At 37.4% G+C, this 17,928-nt stretch overlaps 1 protein-coding gene across 7 annotated transcripts in view; it reads left to right on the forward strand.

Moving 5' to 3' along the window:
* The window catches only part of LOC150108651 (uncharacterized), a 118,310-nt gene that overhangs the window by 76,112 nt on the left and 24,270 nt on the right, over positions 1–17,928 (forward strand). For all 7 annotated transcript variants that reach the window (XM_090416126.1, XM_090416127.1, XM_090416129.1 and 4 more), the window contains one exon: positions 266–495. In XM_090416126.1, the coding sequence (XP_090272252.1) occupies positions 266–495 (230 nt within the window). The remainder of the gene's footprint in view (positions 1–265; positions 496–17,928) is intronic.

Consider the following 17,928-nt stretch of genomic DNA (forward strand, 5'->3'; position numbering starts at 1 on the left):
TCAGTTTTATATTTGAGAAAAGTAAACTTTTATTTAATTTTATTATTAATTAATAAAATAAGAATTTTTTTTATTAATTTTTAGTAATTTTATCTTCTGCAATATACTGCTTAAATATGGTCAGTTTTTGATATTAATGCATTGCTAATTAGTTCACTAATCACGCTGATATAATTGTTATCTTTATTGATAACAAACTTAAATGCCATTTTGCATATTTTATTTGTTAATTATAATACCATATAAGTTATTCACTTCTCTTTAGGTTAGCCTTGTGGAAGTTGAAAGTCTTCAGTGGGCAGATAAGAAAAGGGATGGCGTAATTGCAGTTAAAGTTGGACAAGAAGGCCAATTACTTCTTTGGTGTACTAAAGGATTGGATGATTGGATGTATGTATTGCGAGAAGCTGTAAGTCGAAGCAAAGGTAGACGTGAGGCACTCTGCAAATCCAAAACATTGGACTCTCAACTTTCAGTCAGTGGAATGTGGAGCAGGTAACAAATATTTAGTATTTACATTAAAATAGAAGATTTTAAAAAAAATTGCAAAGAAATTTATGCAGTTAATTTTAGCACTCCCATCCTTAATTTTTTTTATGCTAGTTATATAATATTATTTTTTATACTTATTTATTATGTGACACCTCCAAGGACTCATTGCAGGAAGCTACTCTACTCCACTACATGTATCATACTGTCTCCCCCCCACCACCACCACTTAATTCTCCAACTGCACACAATAACACTACTACCATCAGTGCCATCCACTGACCACCACCAACAATGTGTTTCGTCTGTAAATCTCATGGCAGATTTGTCTGTATGTCGGATGAAAAACCAGAGCTTCTGGGAGAAGAAACCTGCTATCCCTGTATGAGATCAGCTAACTCACCTGCAGTTGAAAAAATATATAAAGATTCCTCTTTTCATAACAAGAATTGAATACAGGTCTTTTCCAAGAGGAGGACACAGTTTCATTGTTCTCCCAAACCCATTGTGATGGAACATAGGTATTCCCAACATAAGCAGCGCTGCTGTTTCATAAATGAATGAGGATTGAGCATTGTCTGGTATTGTATTCTGGTTGGCAGATTAACATGCATTTGATCATGACTGATAGCAAATGATTCTGTCTCAGCTTCATTTGTGTGAAGTTAGAGAAGCAGAGCCAGTTTGCCTTATGAAGTTTCACAGGAAGATAATCTTGCAATTTGGATGATCAAACTATATTAAATCACCTTTTAGAGATAAGTAATGGTAGAGGACAGAATAGATGGCCAAATTAGGAGAGTCGTAAAGGCAGCAAATGAAAGTTATAAAGTAAGCCATTGACAGCATAAAGCAGGAATTCTAAGTTTGATAACATTTGGCAAAGAATGTCTGAATTGAGAACCTCTGTAGCTCAGTTGATACAGACAAAGCCCTTTGTTAGAAAGACCTTAGTTTGAATCTCATCTGAGACACAAAGAACCTTCTACAGTACTTTTCAATTGAATGTGGGTTAGCCAGTCTCGTGCAGAGGTGGTGGAATTTTTCATCCTGTAAAACTGGCACACTTGCCAGAAGAAGAACACACAATTTACAGCCATAACAAACAAGCAATGGAACTTAATACAATAAGGAAGATGGGATGGGTTTGATTTGATAACATTGCATGTTCCTTATGTAATAGGTTAAGGGATATTATATATCATATTGTTTCTTAGCCGAATAAGAAACTCAAAGAGTTTCATGCCGAATATAGAAACTATATAAAGTTCAGCGATTCCAAGCATAAGCAAATACCTGGATAGAGCAGCAACTGACCCTTGAAGGGAGTGCAGGCTGAGACAACTCATAGAAAGGGTGGAGCAAGCTCCGATCACTATTCTTGATATTTACCCATAATGTGAACTTAACTCCTAGGAGCTGTATTATTGTTCAACATTATGAGAGAAGGTCACTACCCAGACCGGTTTCGACCTTTTTTTGAAGTCTCATCAGTGAGTAGGTAGACCATATTAAATAAGTTCATGTCACTGAATTGAAGCCTTTGGCTCTTCATTATAATTTGTAATTGCATGTTCCTTTTTTACAAAGGCATCATTCAAGTTGCTGGTGAATGTTTGATGTCGACCAGAGATATGGAGAATGCCAAATGGTGTTTAGTTAGGAATAGAAGATAGGGTTTTTGATAGCTGAAAATGTTGCTCCTTCTTCCAAGCATGATGACCTGGCAGTATAGGCAGCAGCAGCAGGCTTATTCACCAGCTGATCAGTAATCCTCCAGCAATTTCGCCATTTGTTTTAGTCCCTGTACTGTCTAGTAGCTAGCTATAGTAGCTATAGAAACTGTCTTACTGCTGTTCCCTCATATGGAGGTGTAGGTTCTCTAATTTATTGTGTTAAGCATACACAGCAATTTCATCATCTCATGATACAGTTTAATGGAATAATTACACCACAAAGAGAAATAATTAAACAGCAAGTTTAATCATTTCAATATTTCGTCTCTGTGACAGATGAATATCCACCCACACATGTAGATACATACATAAACTTTTCCATCAGAACCTTTGTCAACACAGCCTCCAACTTCTGTTCCACCTAAGGTTCTCTTGCAGTTGAACTCTCCTTTATTTGATAAATCTTCCTGTCTAATGATTACAACACCTAAAAGATCTACAAATTATCTGTTCCGTCCCCCTTCTTACATCCCTTTCAACATAAAGACTACAGTAATGCCATCACTATTCCCTATATCTGGGACACTTCAGTAAAAATAGCCTGAACTTTAAAAAAATATAATCTTTGCACTGCTTTCAAACCTCATTTGAAGCTAGCTTCCTTTCTCTACTTTCCTAAGGATCCACCTCCTACCTTCTCTATTACAGGATTTACAAGTTCCTTGTTCTTGCAATTTATATAATGGTCAAGCTGGGAGATCTGCTAACATCTACCTAGAAGAACACAAAAGTTATATCGGCTGTCATAGCTATGGTCAGTCAGGTCTAGCAGACCATGCCTCGTATACCTTGCACAGGATCACCATCATCATCAAATTCCTGATATTTACCCTCAAGGGGTGTACAGGATATGATATTACTACATGAAAAATTTACATCATTACTAACTTCCTACTACAATTTTCTGGCAAATTAATCTGTTACCTGTCAAAGCTACAACATTGTCAGATCTTATATTTATATATCTATCTTCTGAGGCACTTTTTACCATATCATTCCACCTATATCTTGGTCTTCCTCTGGGTCTTTTTCCTGACAACCTGGAAGAGAACACTTGTTTGGCTAATCTTTCCTCACCCATTCTGTTTAAGTGACCATACCACCTGAGATTAGCTCTACTAATGCATTCCTGGATGCTGACAATGTCAAGTTCTTTCCTGATATCCTCGTTTTTAATATGATATTGCCATTGATGCCATCTGTTCACGCCTCTAATCTTTCTCAGGACTCTCATATCTGCAGTCTCTAGTCTTTTGTCAAGTGTTTTACGTCTGACCCAGCTCTCAGATCCATAAGTTAAAACTGGTTTGAACACTGTCGTGTATACTGCTAATTTAGTGTTCAGACTAATTTCTCTCTTATTCCATATGAATTTATTCAGTTGACTTCCTACCATACCAGCTTTGTTGATTCTGTTGTCTATTTCCATATTTAATTTACCATCTTCAGTAAAAATCATGCCTAAGTAGCTGAAATGTTTTACTTGTTCTATAGATTCTCCATTCGCAATGTAGTTGACATTTTCAATACTTCTGCCTATTTTCATTATCTTTGTCTTGTTATTGCTGACCTTCATACCATATCTGTCACAACAGTTATTTAAACCATCTCCCATACTTCCTCCAATTCCAACTGCTGACTTACAACTCAAATAAAGACTAAGTATTGCTTGATATAATGATCCACCAAACACCATACAACTGAGGGTTTGAATAGCTGCTCTCTTTGCACCTTGTCATATGTTTTTTCCAGATCTACAAAACTTAAATACAAATCTTTGTTATATTCACATGACTTTTCAACTATTTGTCATAAAGTGAATATCTGATCCTGACAGCCTATATTTGGCCTGAATCCAGCTTGTTCCTCACCAAGCTTCTCTTCCACAATCCTTCTCAACCATTTCTCAAGTATATTGGCATAAATCTTACCAGAAACACTCAGTAGAGAAATACTTCTGTAATTCTCACAATCAGTTTTATTTCCCTTTTTATATATGGATACTATGAGAGCTCTACTCCAATCATCTGGAATTTGTCCTTCTGTCCAGGCCCTCTAAACTATGCAGTGTAGCCATTGTAAAATTTTTATACCTCCATACTTGAGCATTTCTGATCTAATATCATCTACTCCAGCTGCCTTTCCACATTTCAGACTTTTGATGGCTTTTTCTACTTCAAGCATGGAAATGTATTCCTGATTGCATGCCCTTTGGTATTTTTTACCGCTGTGCTGTCATCACTGCTAGTTTCATTTAGCAATTTTTTGAAGTAATTACTCCATACTTCAAGGATATCTTTTTCTCCAGTTTTCATATTACCTTTATCATCTCTAATTCCTTTTACAACACTCTTTTTTCCATTTCTGAGCTTCTTCAACAACCTCCAGAATATCTTGCCACCTTCTTGATATTTATTTTCTATGTTCTTACCAAAGTCTTCCCATGAATTTTGTTTAGCTAGTTTTACACAGTGTTTAGCTTTCTTACATTTGTCTCTGTATTCTCTAAGAGCACAAGCTGACTTATTTGCTAGGAACTTTTGATATGCTTTCTTCTTTTCCTTCACTGCCTCTTTAACTTCCTGTTTCCACCGGGGAGTTCTGATTTTTCTATCCTTGCAGACAACCTCACTACATGCCTCTGGCAGAATCAATCAATGTTTTCTTCAGAGCTTGCCACTGAATCTCCAAGCTTTGAGTCCTGTTCTCAAACTCTTTCATTTTTTCTTCAATAATGTTTATATATTTTAGTCTACAGTTCACATCTGAGAGCTGCTCAACTTTTATTTGTTTTAAAACTTTCTTACATGTTCTTCTTTTCAATATGAAATTCAATTTTATCCTGCTCAAGACTAAATAGTGATCACTTCCAATTTCAAATCCTCTGTACACTCTGGTGTCCTGCACCAGGGAGAAAATATCACTATCAACAATAACATAGTCAACGAGACTGTTCTTATTCCTAGCCTCTTCTCTCCATGTGAATTTGTGCTCATTTTTATGTTGGAATATGGTGTTAGTAATAACAGTCCATGTCCTGAGCAGAAATCCAACAAGTATTTGCCATTATTACTCCAAATATTGAATTTTCCAAATTCAATATGAAAATCAACTTTATCAAACTTTATTCAGTTTTGCTCAAAACTAAATAGCAATTACTTCCTATTTCAAATCCTCTGAATACTCTTGTGTCCTGAACCAGTAGGAAAACACATCACTATCAAGAATAACATAGTCAATGAGATGTTTCTTTTTTCTCGCATCTTCTCTCCATGTGAAAATGTGCACATTTTTATGATGGAACACAGTGTTAATAAGAATTAGTTCTGTGCTGAGCAAAACCCAACAGGTACTTACCATTATTATTAACTTTGCTCTTTTCTCTAAATTTTCTCAAACATTTCTGTATGTCTGACAGTCATTTCCTACTCTGCTATTTAGATCCCCAACAAGGACCAACTTTTCATTTTTTATTGTGTCGGTTACTTTTTCTAAAGCCTCAAAAAATTCCTCCACTTCTACCTTAGGAGAACCTTCTGTGGGACCGTAGGCATAAATAAGTCTCATTGTCCAGTTCCCCATTCTGGTATATGCCCACATTACAATACTTGAAATTGCCTGCCATTCAAGAAGATTAACCTCGTATTTGGTGTTGAATACTATGGTTAATCTTTCTTTTCCTTGATTGTCATTGCCTGAATATAACATTTTGTATTTATTGCTCGGAAAGAGCTCACCAGTTTGGTCTTTTTTGTTTCAGTCACCTCTAATATGTCGATCTGGTACTTATCTAATTCCTCAGCTAGATCCATTTCTTTGCCATTCAGCTTCTTATGTTGATAGTACCGATCTTCAATTCTGGTGATATTGAGTTGGGGTGTGTTTTAGGATTTTTTCCAGTAGCTGACTTTTTGATTTTCGCCCTGGCAAAAACAATGAGGACTGTTTAACTGGGCGGCACCCCAGCCGGCATGAAATTCTATCATGTTGTACCATTATTTAATATTGTGGTTTAAGCCAATAAGAATACAATTTGGTTGACTAAATCCCAAATTGCCAGTCCATCCTTGTTCGTTCAGTATCCAGGTAGATACCTAACAGGGTGCACCACGAGAAGGTGAGGTTTGGACATTAGGTTAGAAGCTCTGGTCAGTTCTCCACATTCCTTTAAAGGCTATGTGGAGGTCTCCTCCTAGTTATATAGCTTTGACCCTTAAGCACCCTTGCACAGAATCAGATGGAAGAAAACTGTCATGCTTCATCATAGTAAATACAAACTTTAAGGTCCTTTTTGGAACCAGTCTAATCTTTATAAATATGATTGTATTAAACTTCCCAAGATTTGGGAATCTTTTATTCCTTAGGCCTCCTCCTCCAACATCTAAGGCTAACCAACAGCATGCATAGAGGGTCCCCATCCTAATAAGATTTTAGTCTTCATTTAGTCTAATGTCACATCTACTTATTGTTTGTTATTACTACTTTAACATAGTATTCCTGAAGATGTCTCTGTGACAAAGATGAACTATTGGAACGATTAAACTTGCTGTTGAATTATTTCTCTTTTTTTTTGCTATAATTATTCCATTAAACTGTATCATGAGTGTAAACCAGCACTTGAGCCTAAATACGTGGTTAAAGGTCATCATCTGCACTGCACTTTATATCAAGAAGAAAGGAGAAATAGAAACTATGGGCTCTGGAGATGAAAAATGGCAATAACCACTTTGCATCCCCAATAAGCAGAGTGGCAGTGTTTCACTGGGTGCTGAGTTATCTACCACTCAGCGTTTGCCTTAAAATAGTTTGCCATTCACATATAGTTTTGAATACTATAAATACTCCTTTTCCCTAATATATAATATACACATACACCATTTTAGATTAGCACTTCTTTCACATTCTTCACTATTATTATTATTATCTGAGACCTCCAGGGAGTCAAGGACTCATCAATGTAGTTGTTTTTTTCTGATTTGATGTTTTTTTTCAGAATCCGCTACCTTAATTTCTGTCTAATATTTTTCTTTCTTGACTTATGCTAGTTAACAGTATGTTAGATATGCTAGTCTGCTAGTCTACAAAACATTTGTCATATTTAAAATTATTTTTGAATAAATATAGTTCAATGATTTTACAGATTGCCATGGGGAAACTATTGACTACCCTAATTTCCAAATATAATGCATACTCTTTTTTAAACAAAGACAGTTTTTGGTACCAATCATTGATTAACATTTGTATAAATAATGATACTGTAACTCTGTAGTATAGTTACTACTGATTAAATCACTAGTAACTATGATTGAAAATAACTAGGTTTGAAACTTCAGAGTTCATTTGCCATCTAGGATGTGAAGACAAGAAAATGTAACATATTTAAAAACTTTTTTTAAAGCTCAGAATAAGGCATTATTTCCCATATGGAGATGGCAAGCTTTTTGATCCTGTACAATAAACATTAGCCAGAGAACACATGCACATTGTCAAATGTGGTAAGTTGTGCAGTTGATGTATATAAGAAACCATATTACTTGACAAGCCAATGAGTTTAATGAATAAAGGAAGGTGGAGAGATGGGATGTTCTTTCTGCTTGCCAGTTAATGCTTTTTTATTCTCTTTAATGTTTCAGTGGTTTAAAAAAATAATTTGTTTTTATGATGAAATGCAGTATGTTGTATTCACTGTAATTCAAAAAATTCATTTGATTGGTTTAGTTTTCTATTATAAAGAAAACCCATGTAATTAGGTAGATAATTTCATAACCACTGTGAGACTATTATCACCCTTCTTATTTGGAGACCTGTAGTAGTGTGAAGAAGTTTGGCTTTTTAAACTGTTTGACCTCTAGAGCAAAGTTCCCACATTATGTAACATTTACTAAATGTACACTACTAAAGTGCTACAGGTTTACAGCCTTCTGCCTAGTGGAACTGTCATAAAAAAATCGCATTGCTAGAATTAATTTCAGTTAAGAAATATTTTCCATATAGTTACTGATAATACTTCACCTTTTTATATTTTAAAAAAATATATAAAATATTGACTGTATTTTTGGTTACAAAAAAAATACAGTATAATATTTGCAGAGAAAACAAAAATTATATAGATTATTATTATTATTATGGGCAGCTCCAAGGAGTACTTAGAGTCCTTGACATGATGTTGGGCCTCATCGAGGGAGGCCCAACATCATGTCAAAAACAACTATTCACCATTCACACAGTATCTATCATACTTCACCTTGAACTCATTTATAGTCATTGCACCCATAACAGATGCTGGCAGCTTATTCCACTCATTTACCACTCTCCAAGTAAAAAACCTCGCTCTAACACCCTTGCTAACCACACTCTTACCAAGCTTCCATGGATGGTCCCTAGTCCTCCCACTACCAGTCCTATACTCAAAAAAAAATCTTCTGAATTAATCTTATAGAAACCCTTCAGTAATTTGAATGTCTCAATCATATCTCCCCTTTTCTGCCTATCAACCAATTTCTGCAGCCCACAAATCTTCAGCCTGTTCTCATAAGGTTCATTCCATAGTCCTGCTGTTATCTTGGTCACTTGTCTCTGGATCCTCTCCACCTCCTCCCCATCGAGAAGAAACCCTGGCGTCCATATCTGGGCACAGTAGTCTAGATGGGGTCTTATCAAGGCTCGATACAGAGGAACAATAACCTGTTTGTCTCTGCTTATTAAAGTGTTTTTCAGCAACCAAGTGATTTGACGAGCTGATTTTGCCACTTTTGCGATGTGTCCCCTAAACTTCAACTCCCTATCCACCAACACTCCCAAATCCCTGGCCTCATCAATCTCCTGGAGTACGATTCCACCAATGTGATATACTACTGCTAATCTTTTCTCTCCAAAATGCAGAACCTTACATTTTTCCACATTAAATTGACATTCATTCTCCTTAGCCCAGTCCTCCAAACTATCCAAGTTATCCTGCAAAATTTTGACATCCTGAGCATTCACTATTGCTCTACCTAACTTTGCATCATCCGCAAACAGATGCACAGTTCCTCTCAGATCCTTTCCTATATCGTTAATGAACAAATTAAACAATAGCAGTCCAAGAACAGACCCCTGCAGCACACCGCTAGTCACAGGCTGTCTTTTGGACTCTACTCCTGAATAAACCACTCTCTGATATCTCTCCATCAACCACCCTCCTATCCACCAATTCTATATCCATTCTCATATGCTGCAGTTTACTGATTAGAATTCCATGTGCTATCCTATGAAAGGTTTTAGCAAGGTCCAGTAGAATCACTGTAAACTTGTTACCCTTATCCAGTTCAGCCATCACTGTGTTATAAAACGTGAGCAAGTTACCGAAGCATGATTTACCCTTCACAAAACCATGCTGTCCCCCATAGAGTATCCCATTTTCATCTATCCAATCTTGTATTTTCCTCTTGACTATTTTCTCCAAGACCGTTGACAACAATTCCTGATATGCTGATAGGCCAGTAATTTTCAACAGCAGTCTTGAAACCTCCTTTATGCAGTGGAACTATTTTCCCCTCTTTCCACCCCCTTGACCCCCTTGGGACTAACCCAGACCCGAGACTCAATTAAACAAAATGGTCAAAGGCACTGATAATTCTTTAGCCGCTTCTCGTACGGCACGAGCTGGTATACCATCCAATCCCGCAGATGAATTGACATTGAGGTTTTGTAATAGACTATTCAACTCCACTTCATTCACCACAATTTCTGTATAATTTGTTGGTTCTTCCATTTCTGCAATGTCACCACCTGGATGATATACTCTTGCAAAGTGCTCACTCAGTAATTCTACTATATCAACTGATTCAGTTACCTCCCTACCGTCGGCATTCTTTAAAATCAATCTGCTGTATATATTTTTTCTTTTACTTGCAACATATCGAAAAAACTTTGGGATTCTCTTTAGCCTGCATGGCTAATGTTCTTTCATAATCCACTTTTGCTTTTCTTACCACACTTGTTACCCTTTTGGCCTGGGCTTTATACCGTTCATGTGACTGCAGGTCACCTTTCCCCTTAAATTCTCTCCACAGTTGTTTCTTTTTTTCCAGCTCAAGCTTAATGGTGTTATTCATCCATTTAATCCACACTTGATTTATTATTCAGACTGTAGGTATACAGTCAGCCATTGCCTCCTGCAAAAACTTCTTAACTGCCTCCCATGCACTATCAACATCCAGCCCTTGCAGTTTTACATGCCATGGCACTGAACCAATCAAACTCCTAAGCTTGTCATACTTACCAGCCCGATAATTCCACATGTACCCTGTCTTAATTGAAAAATTCCACCCCTTTAGCCACCTCCCAAGTCAAGACGCTATGATCACTCTCACCAATTGGTGGCGATGTGGTCATATTCGTTACAGCCAAATCCTCAGATGCAATTACTAGATCAAGCACTCTCTGACCCCTAGTATTTTCCATTACATGCTCTCACTGATAGTTATCCCTTAATAACCGCATAAAACCCAATTCCTTCCTCCCATATGTTCTCTCCTCCCTCCAATCAATGCTACCATAGTTGAAATCTTCCATAATAATTACCCTCCTTCCACTCATTTCTTCTATTTGCTTATGCATACTATCTCCACTATCTTTTCCATCACCTGGTCTATAGTAGCACCCAATTTTATAATTTGTTCTGCTAGCCTCAATCTTACACCAAATATGCTCTTTTCTCTATCCTGCAATTCAACTTCTATTTTCCTTGGCTGCAGTTCATCAGCTATCATCAATAATACTCCTGCCCCCATTTTATTCTCCCCGTCATTCCTGAAAACACTATACCCCTCGCATTCAATCCCACTAGCTATATCATCTTCAGTCAGCCATGTTTCACTAATGCCAATAGCCTGTGGTCTGGAAGTGCCAACCAAGGCCAAAAATTCTTCCTAATACTCCTAGTACATGAATTGCAGACCTCCGTTAGCCCCATCCCTACCTTGATGCCTTATACTAACTATCCCATTCTGATTTGTTGTCCTTATTCGCTTGGGCATATTATCCTCATTCATACACTCAACTGCTTCCCTAAGGGCTGCATATCTACTACCCCCACCCTAATAAATCTAGTTTCCCTGATTCTGCACATCTACTTCATTCAACAACACTTTTTCAAGTCTCCTTACACCGAATTCAAATGCAATCCATTCAAAATGCAATCCTTCCATCTTGTATAGATCCTTTCGCCCATCGAACTCACCCCACACGTCCACTCATCATGCATAACCCACACATAAAGTCATTTGCAATTATGGCCCTCCTTCTAAACTCTTCACTGTCATACCGTGGCAAAAGACGAATTATCCTAACTCTCTCACTCTTCTCTTTTGCTACCTCAAGCAATTCATTCAGGTCCTCTATCATTTCCATTTTATCTCCTTTCAAATCATTCATACCTGCCACCACTATCATTTCTTTCACCCTTTGCTTTTGCTCCCTAATAGACTCACTTACGTTCTTAATGGTCGCACCAGGTTGGTACGATTTTGTCAAATTCTCTACTATCACACCTTGTACTAACGAATCTCCATACAGCACTCACTCCTTCATTTTGTTTACATTCACAATCATACTCTTATTTTTCCTTTCATACTTTTTTTTATTGGCTGGTACACTCGGTAGACATTTGTGCATATGCTCCAGCTGCCACTTTGCTCTATGTATCGCTCCGCTCAACAGCGAGATCTCACTCATTGCATCTATCTCATCTAATTTATTATCTGTTAAATCATTAATTTTCTCTGTGTACCTTCATTCACACTTTCTACATTCTTTGCCCTCACAGCTCTCTGGTACAACCTCGCAATTTCTTATCATATCGCTATTTTCTACATTCTGAAATTTGATAAAAATATCACACTCACGACCTGAAACACACTTTAATTCCTCATTTTCCTTACATTTTCTACACACATTCACTCCATTATCATCATCTAACCATACACCAACCGCGCTCTGCAAAGCATACATTTTGCAGATAGTACGTAGGCTGTTCAATAAGTAATAAGACTATATTTATACAGAAAACAGATTACCTTTAATCTTACATGGTCTTTTTCGAAGTAACTACCGTGAGACTCGATGCATTTGTCCCAACATTGCGTCTACTTCTTAAACACATGTGAGAGTCTGTTTTTTGAGAGTTCTTTCAAAACCGCCTCTGCAGCTTTTACACATGCTTTGTTGCTTTAGAAATGGCAGCTTCTTAGTGGTTTCTTGAGCTGAGGAAACAGCCAGAAATTGCACAGTGCGAGATCAGGACTGTATGGAGGGTGTGGTAGGATATCTATGTTGTTCTTCTGCAAAATGTCCACTACACAACCAGCAATATGTGGCCTTGCATTATCGTGGTGCAATAAGAAGCCATTCTTCAGCAATGGACGCTTCCTTTTGACGTGCTTGATGATAATAGCTGCTGTGTTGATCATTGTCTCTGTGATGGACGTTGAAGGCCTTCCCTCACGTTCAAGATTTTCCACATTTTGCCTTCCTTCCTTAAAAGTTTTATGCCAGCGAAAAACACTTGCCCTCAACATTGCTTCATCGTGGAAAGCTTCGTGTATCATATTAAAAGTGTCTGATGCCGATTTTTGCAAATGCACACAAAATTTAATCGCATAACTGTTCCAAGGACACTTCTATTTCGAAGACTGGTTGCGCCTTGTAGGGATGCCGATGAGCACTTGCATTTAGTCACGTGACACTCTGGCACATCAGCCCGTCTATGTCGTCTATCAACCTCTTTGGTTAATACAGACAGCAACATTTCTTTATTCCACAGAAATTAATATTGTGATGAGTGGTTTCGCCACAGTAAAATTAGTCTTATTACTTATTGAACAGCCCATGTACATTGTATAATCTCCTTTATGTTACAGTTATTGAACAAAGATGGTGAACCATTATTACTAGCCGCCATTTTCCATCTTACCGGAGCCATGTGCACACTTCTATCATATTTTATCAAATTAATAATTGAAATAACACCAAGAACACACAGACACACTAAGATATGAAAAGCAAACAAAACTATGTAATATTCAAGCCAAATTGTCAATGATAACTTAAAATAACACTTATCAGGAGCTCTCAACAAACACTACACACCACGAGTCTCTTTAGCGGATGATTAGCAATTATAACTGAAGTGTTTATCCCTATGTTGGAATCATATTCCAGAGTAATTATTTACAAGAGATGTTGCTCACGGTACAGTTTGTGAATAGTAGCCAGTCATTCAATGCAGTGCAATCCTGCACTCTTAAAAGATGCTTTATTAGAGATTCCATTTATAAAGTACTGTATTTTTAGAGAAAATTAGCTTTGTGTGTGTATGTGTCAAATTTACCATTGAAATGGAAACCAGCACTTAACCTCTCTTGGAAGTGCTACTAATATGTACAAACCTTGATGGACAGATATTTTCATCATTCCTGTCATCATGTCCAGAAGAAAAGAAGTCATTATGATTTTCGTTTGCATTCACTCCATCTTTTCTACAGAAGAAAAATCAATCATATAAAAAATTACATGAATAAAAGTAGTATTTCAACTATATATTTTATATTCTTTCAGTGAGATGGTGTATATGATATTTCCCCATAAAGTGGTATTTCCACTGTATTTAATCCCAGATACAATAAATACCACTCTGGTGACCAGATTTTTTTTCTTTAAGCTACTTCAGCAGATCTCCAGTAATCAGGGTGATGGTCTTATACCATGTCACCAAAATCATTTTCGCCCAAGTCATTCATAAACATTCATCCCGCAGTGAGATTTGAATCCACAGCCTGTTGGTAAAAAGAGTAGAAACATAATCTGTTTGGCCAGTCAGACTAGCTAGTTTTTACTACCAGCTTCAATCCTATTAACATAATCTTTTTACGAGGCCTCCCCCACCATAGGAATTCGCTTAGAAAGGCTTATACGTTGGTTATACATGCTTATTAAATTACTTAAGGAATTTACAACGTACAAATGATATAAATTAAAAATTAATTTATATCATTTGTACGTTGATTAATCTATATTCCAATATTTCTGCAATGTCACGTTGCCTTTTTCACAGGCAAAGTGAAAAAGACTTAAAATAAAGACACGTGCATGCAGACACTATACACAGTAACTGAGGATGAAGCAGGAAGCTGTTGTTTCTCCTAAAAGTCCTGATGGTGCCCCATGGCGGGCTATGTATGTATTCTCGGCTGTTGGGCTGAAGGTCTCCTGATGTATGTCTCCCAAATTTGGGGCAGTCTCATGCAACCAAATTTGTTGAGGTTTGGCATGTTTCTTAGGGTTGAGGGCTGATTCCATGAAAAGTTTTTCAAATTTGAACTTGTTACGGTGTATTAATCTTCCACTGTATTCTGTGGTGTGTATCCAGAGCATGGTCTGCAAGACCAGAGTGGCTATACTGGTGAAAACGGATGTAATCCTTGTGTTCTGAAATTCTGATATTCGCTGTCCTGCCTGTTTGACCAAAGTAGGACAGCTTACAGCTGCACGGGACTTGGTGTACACCAGGTAGTTCTAAGGGAGGTGGTTGGTCTTTAGTGGAGTAGATAAGGGATGCCAATTTTTTATATGATCTGTAACAAGAGGTCAAGTTATGTTTTTTTAGGATTTTGGTAATTTTTTCCGAGGTGCCTCGGATGTAGGGAATGGTGATGGATTTAGAATAATCCTTATTGTGAAGGGGGGAGGGGGGGTTGTGGTTAACTGGTGCCAATATTTTTAGGATTTTTTTTGGGGGGGGGATAGCCATTGGCTGAGAAAGTAGTGTTAAGGATGTGGCTTAGTTCCGTGGTTAGGGCATTGTCATTTGAACAGATAAGTTTAGCCCCTTTGTGTAGTGTCTTAATAACTCCATATTGTTGTGAGGGGGGAAAAGAACTCGACCTCTGAACAAAACTTCTTACCAACACTGTGGTCAACCTTTCTTCAGTTAATTTGAAGCCTGAAGCACTCATGGTGATATATATATATATATATATATATATATGGACTTCCAAAATACATAAAGAAAATGTGCCATTACGTCCCATAGTGGATGGCATTGATTCCCCCACATACAAATTAGCTAAACATTTGGCCAAAGTGCTCGCACACTATACTGGCAACACACCATCACACATAAAAAAAAACTCAGGCCATTTCAAAGCCAGCATAGAAAACCTTACACTCGAACATACTGACATAATGGTCAGTTTTGACGTCTCCTCCTTATTCACAAATGTCCCACTCAAAGAAACCTTAGAGCTAATTTAAGCTAAATTTCCTCCCGATATCTCAGCCCTATTTCAGTTCACTATGAACTCAGGCTATTTCGTTTGGCAAGGAAAATTCTACAAACTAATAGAGGGGACAGCCATGGGTTCACCACTCTCCCCACCTGCCAACTTTTTTATGGAGACTTTTGAAGAGAAAGCCTTAAACTCTGCCCCACAGAAACCAACCATATGACTTTGCTACGTTGATAATGTGCTCGCTATTTGGCCACATGGCTCTGATACACTCCTCTCCTTCCTAACACACCTAAACAACCAACACTCCAGAATCAAGTTCACTCTGGAAAAGGGGAAAAATAACAGCATCCCTTTCTTAGGCACACTAGTTACCCGCCAGCCTGATGGAATCTTGGTTTATAGAAAACCCACCCATACAGACTGATACATTCACCAACAATCCCCACCCTCACAACAATATGGAGTTATTAAAACACTACACAGCAGGCTAAACTTATCTGTTCAAATGACAATGCCCTAACCACGGAACTAAACCATATCCTCAACACTTTCTCAGCCAATGGCTGTCTCCCCAAAAAAATCCTAAAAATATTGACCCCAGTTAACCACAACCCCTCTCCCCCCCTTCACAACAAGGATTATTCTAAATCCATCACCATTCCCTACATCCGAGGCACCTCGGAAAAAATTACCAAAATCCTAAAAAAACATAACTTGACCTCTTGTTACAGACCATATAAAAAATTGGCATTCCTTATCCGCTCCACTAAAGACCAACCACCTCCCTTAGACCTACCTGGTGTATACCAAGTCCCGTGCAGCTGTAAGCTGTCCTACTTTGGTCAAACAGGCAGGACAGCGAATATCAGAATTTCAGAACACAAGGACTACATCCGTTCGCCAGTGCAGCCACTCTGGTCTTGCAGACCATGCTCTGGATACTCGCCACAGAATACGGTGGAAGAAAGCCACGGTAATACACCGTAGTAAATTCAAATTTGAAAGGCTATTTATGGAATCAGCCTCAGCCCTAAGAAACATGCCAAACCTCAACATTTGGGAGACTTACATCAGAAGACCTTCAGCCCAACAGCCGAGAATATATACATAGCCCGCTAGGGGGCACCATCAGGACTTTTAGGAAAAACAACAGCTTCCTGCTTCGTCCTCAGTTACTGTGTGTAGCGCCTGCGTGCATATGTCTTTATTTTAAGTTCCTGTGAAAATGGCAACGTGACGTTGTTGAAATATTGAAATATAGATTAAAATTTAATTTTTAATTTATATCATTTGTATGCTATAAATTCCTTAAGTAATTTAATAAGCACTCAGAAATAGGAGTTTCTCTCATTGCCTGAAAAGAGCATATTAATATGTATAGTGAAGGTCTACACAGATTTATCATCATCGATTTCCTGATGATGATGATTTCAACATCCCTAAGGAGTGTTCAGGTTACTATGACAGCACTACATGATTAAGTTTACATTATTATTAATCTCCTATCAACAATTTTCCTCCAAATCAATCTGCTGCTTGTGAGCATCCGATATTGTCATATTTAAAATTTTGTGCTTCTAAGGCACTTTTGACTGAATCAGTCCACCCAGACCTTGGTCTTCCTCTGGGTCTCTTTCCTACCATCTTGATGTCAAATACCTGTTTTGCTACGTTTCTTCACCCATTCTGTTTAAGTGGCCATACCACCTTAGATTAGTCCTGCTTACACATTTTTGAAAGCTAATAATGTCAAGCTCTTTTCTAATATCATAAGTTTTAATGATTCTGGCAGTGATGTCATTGGTTCACTGCCCTAATTTTTCTCAAAACCTTCATATTTGCAATCTCTAGTCTTTGATCAAGTGCATTATTTCTAACCTAACTCTCAGATCTATAACTTAAAACTGGTTTAAACACTGTCTTGTATACTGCTAGTTTGGTGTTTTGGCTGATTTCTCTCATATAAATTTATTTAGCTGGCTATCTACTATACCATACCAGTTTTGCTTATTCTGTTATCTATTTTCTGCCATTTTCACTAAAAACGGTGCCCAAATAGCTGAAATATTTTATTTGTTGTATGCACTCTCCATTCAGAATGCAGTTGAAGTTTTCTATGCTCCTGCCTATTTTCATAGTTTTGGCTGATTTTCATGCCAAATTTGTTACAATGTTATTCTGCATAAAGCAAAGAGCCAAGTTTAACATTTCCAATTCTGATATCAGGCTTGATGGCACTTTCTTTCATAATGTGATCCACATAGATGATGAATAAGAATGAAGATAATGTGCATCCTTGTCTTATTCCTGATTTTACATCAAATCATCTTCTTGTATGTCTTTCAATTCTAACTGCTGACTGACAACTTAAATATAGACTATGCATTGCTCTGTATAATGTTCCATTCAACACATATAATTGTAGTGTTTTG

This window comes from Typopeltis vanoorti, chromosome 3 (genome assembly GCF_054136105.1).
Source record: "Typopeltis vanoorti isolate ZY-2024b chromosome 3, IOZ_Tvanoo_1.0, whole genome shotgun sequence".
Lineage (NCBI taxonomy): Eukaryota > Metazoa > Arthropoda > Arachnida > Uropygi > Thelyphonidae > Typopeltis > Typopeltis vanoorti.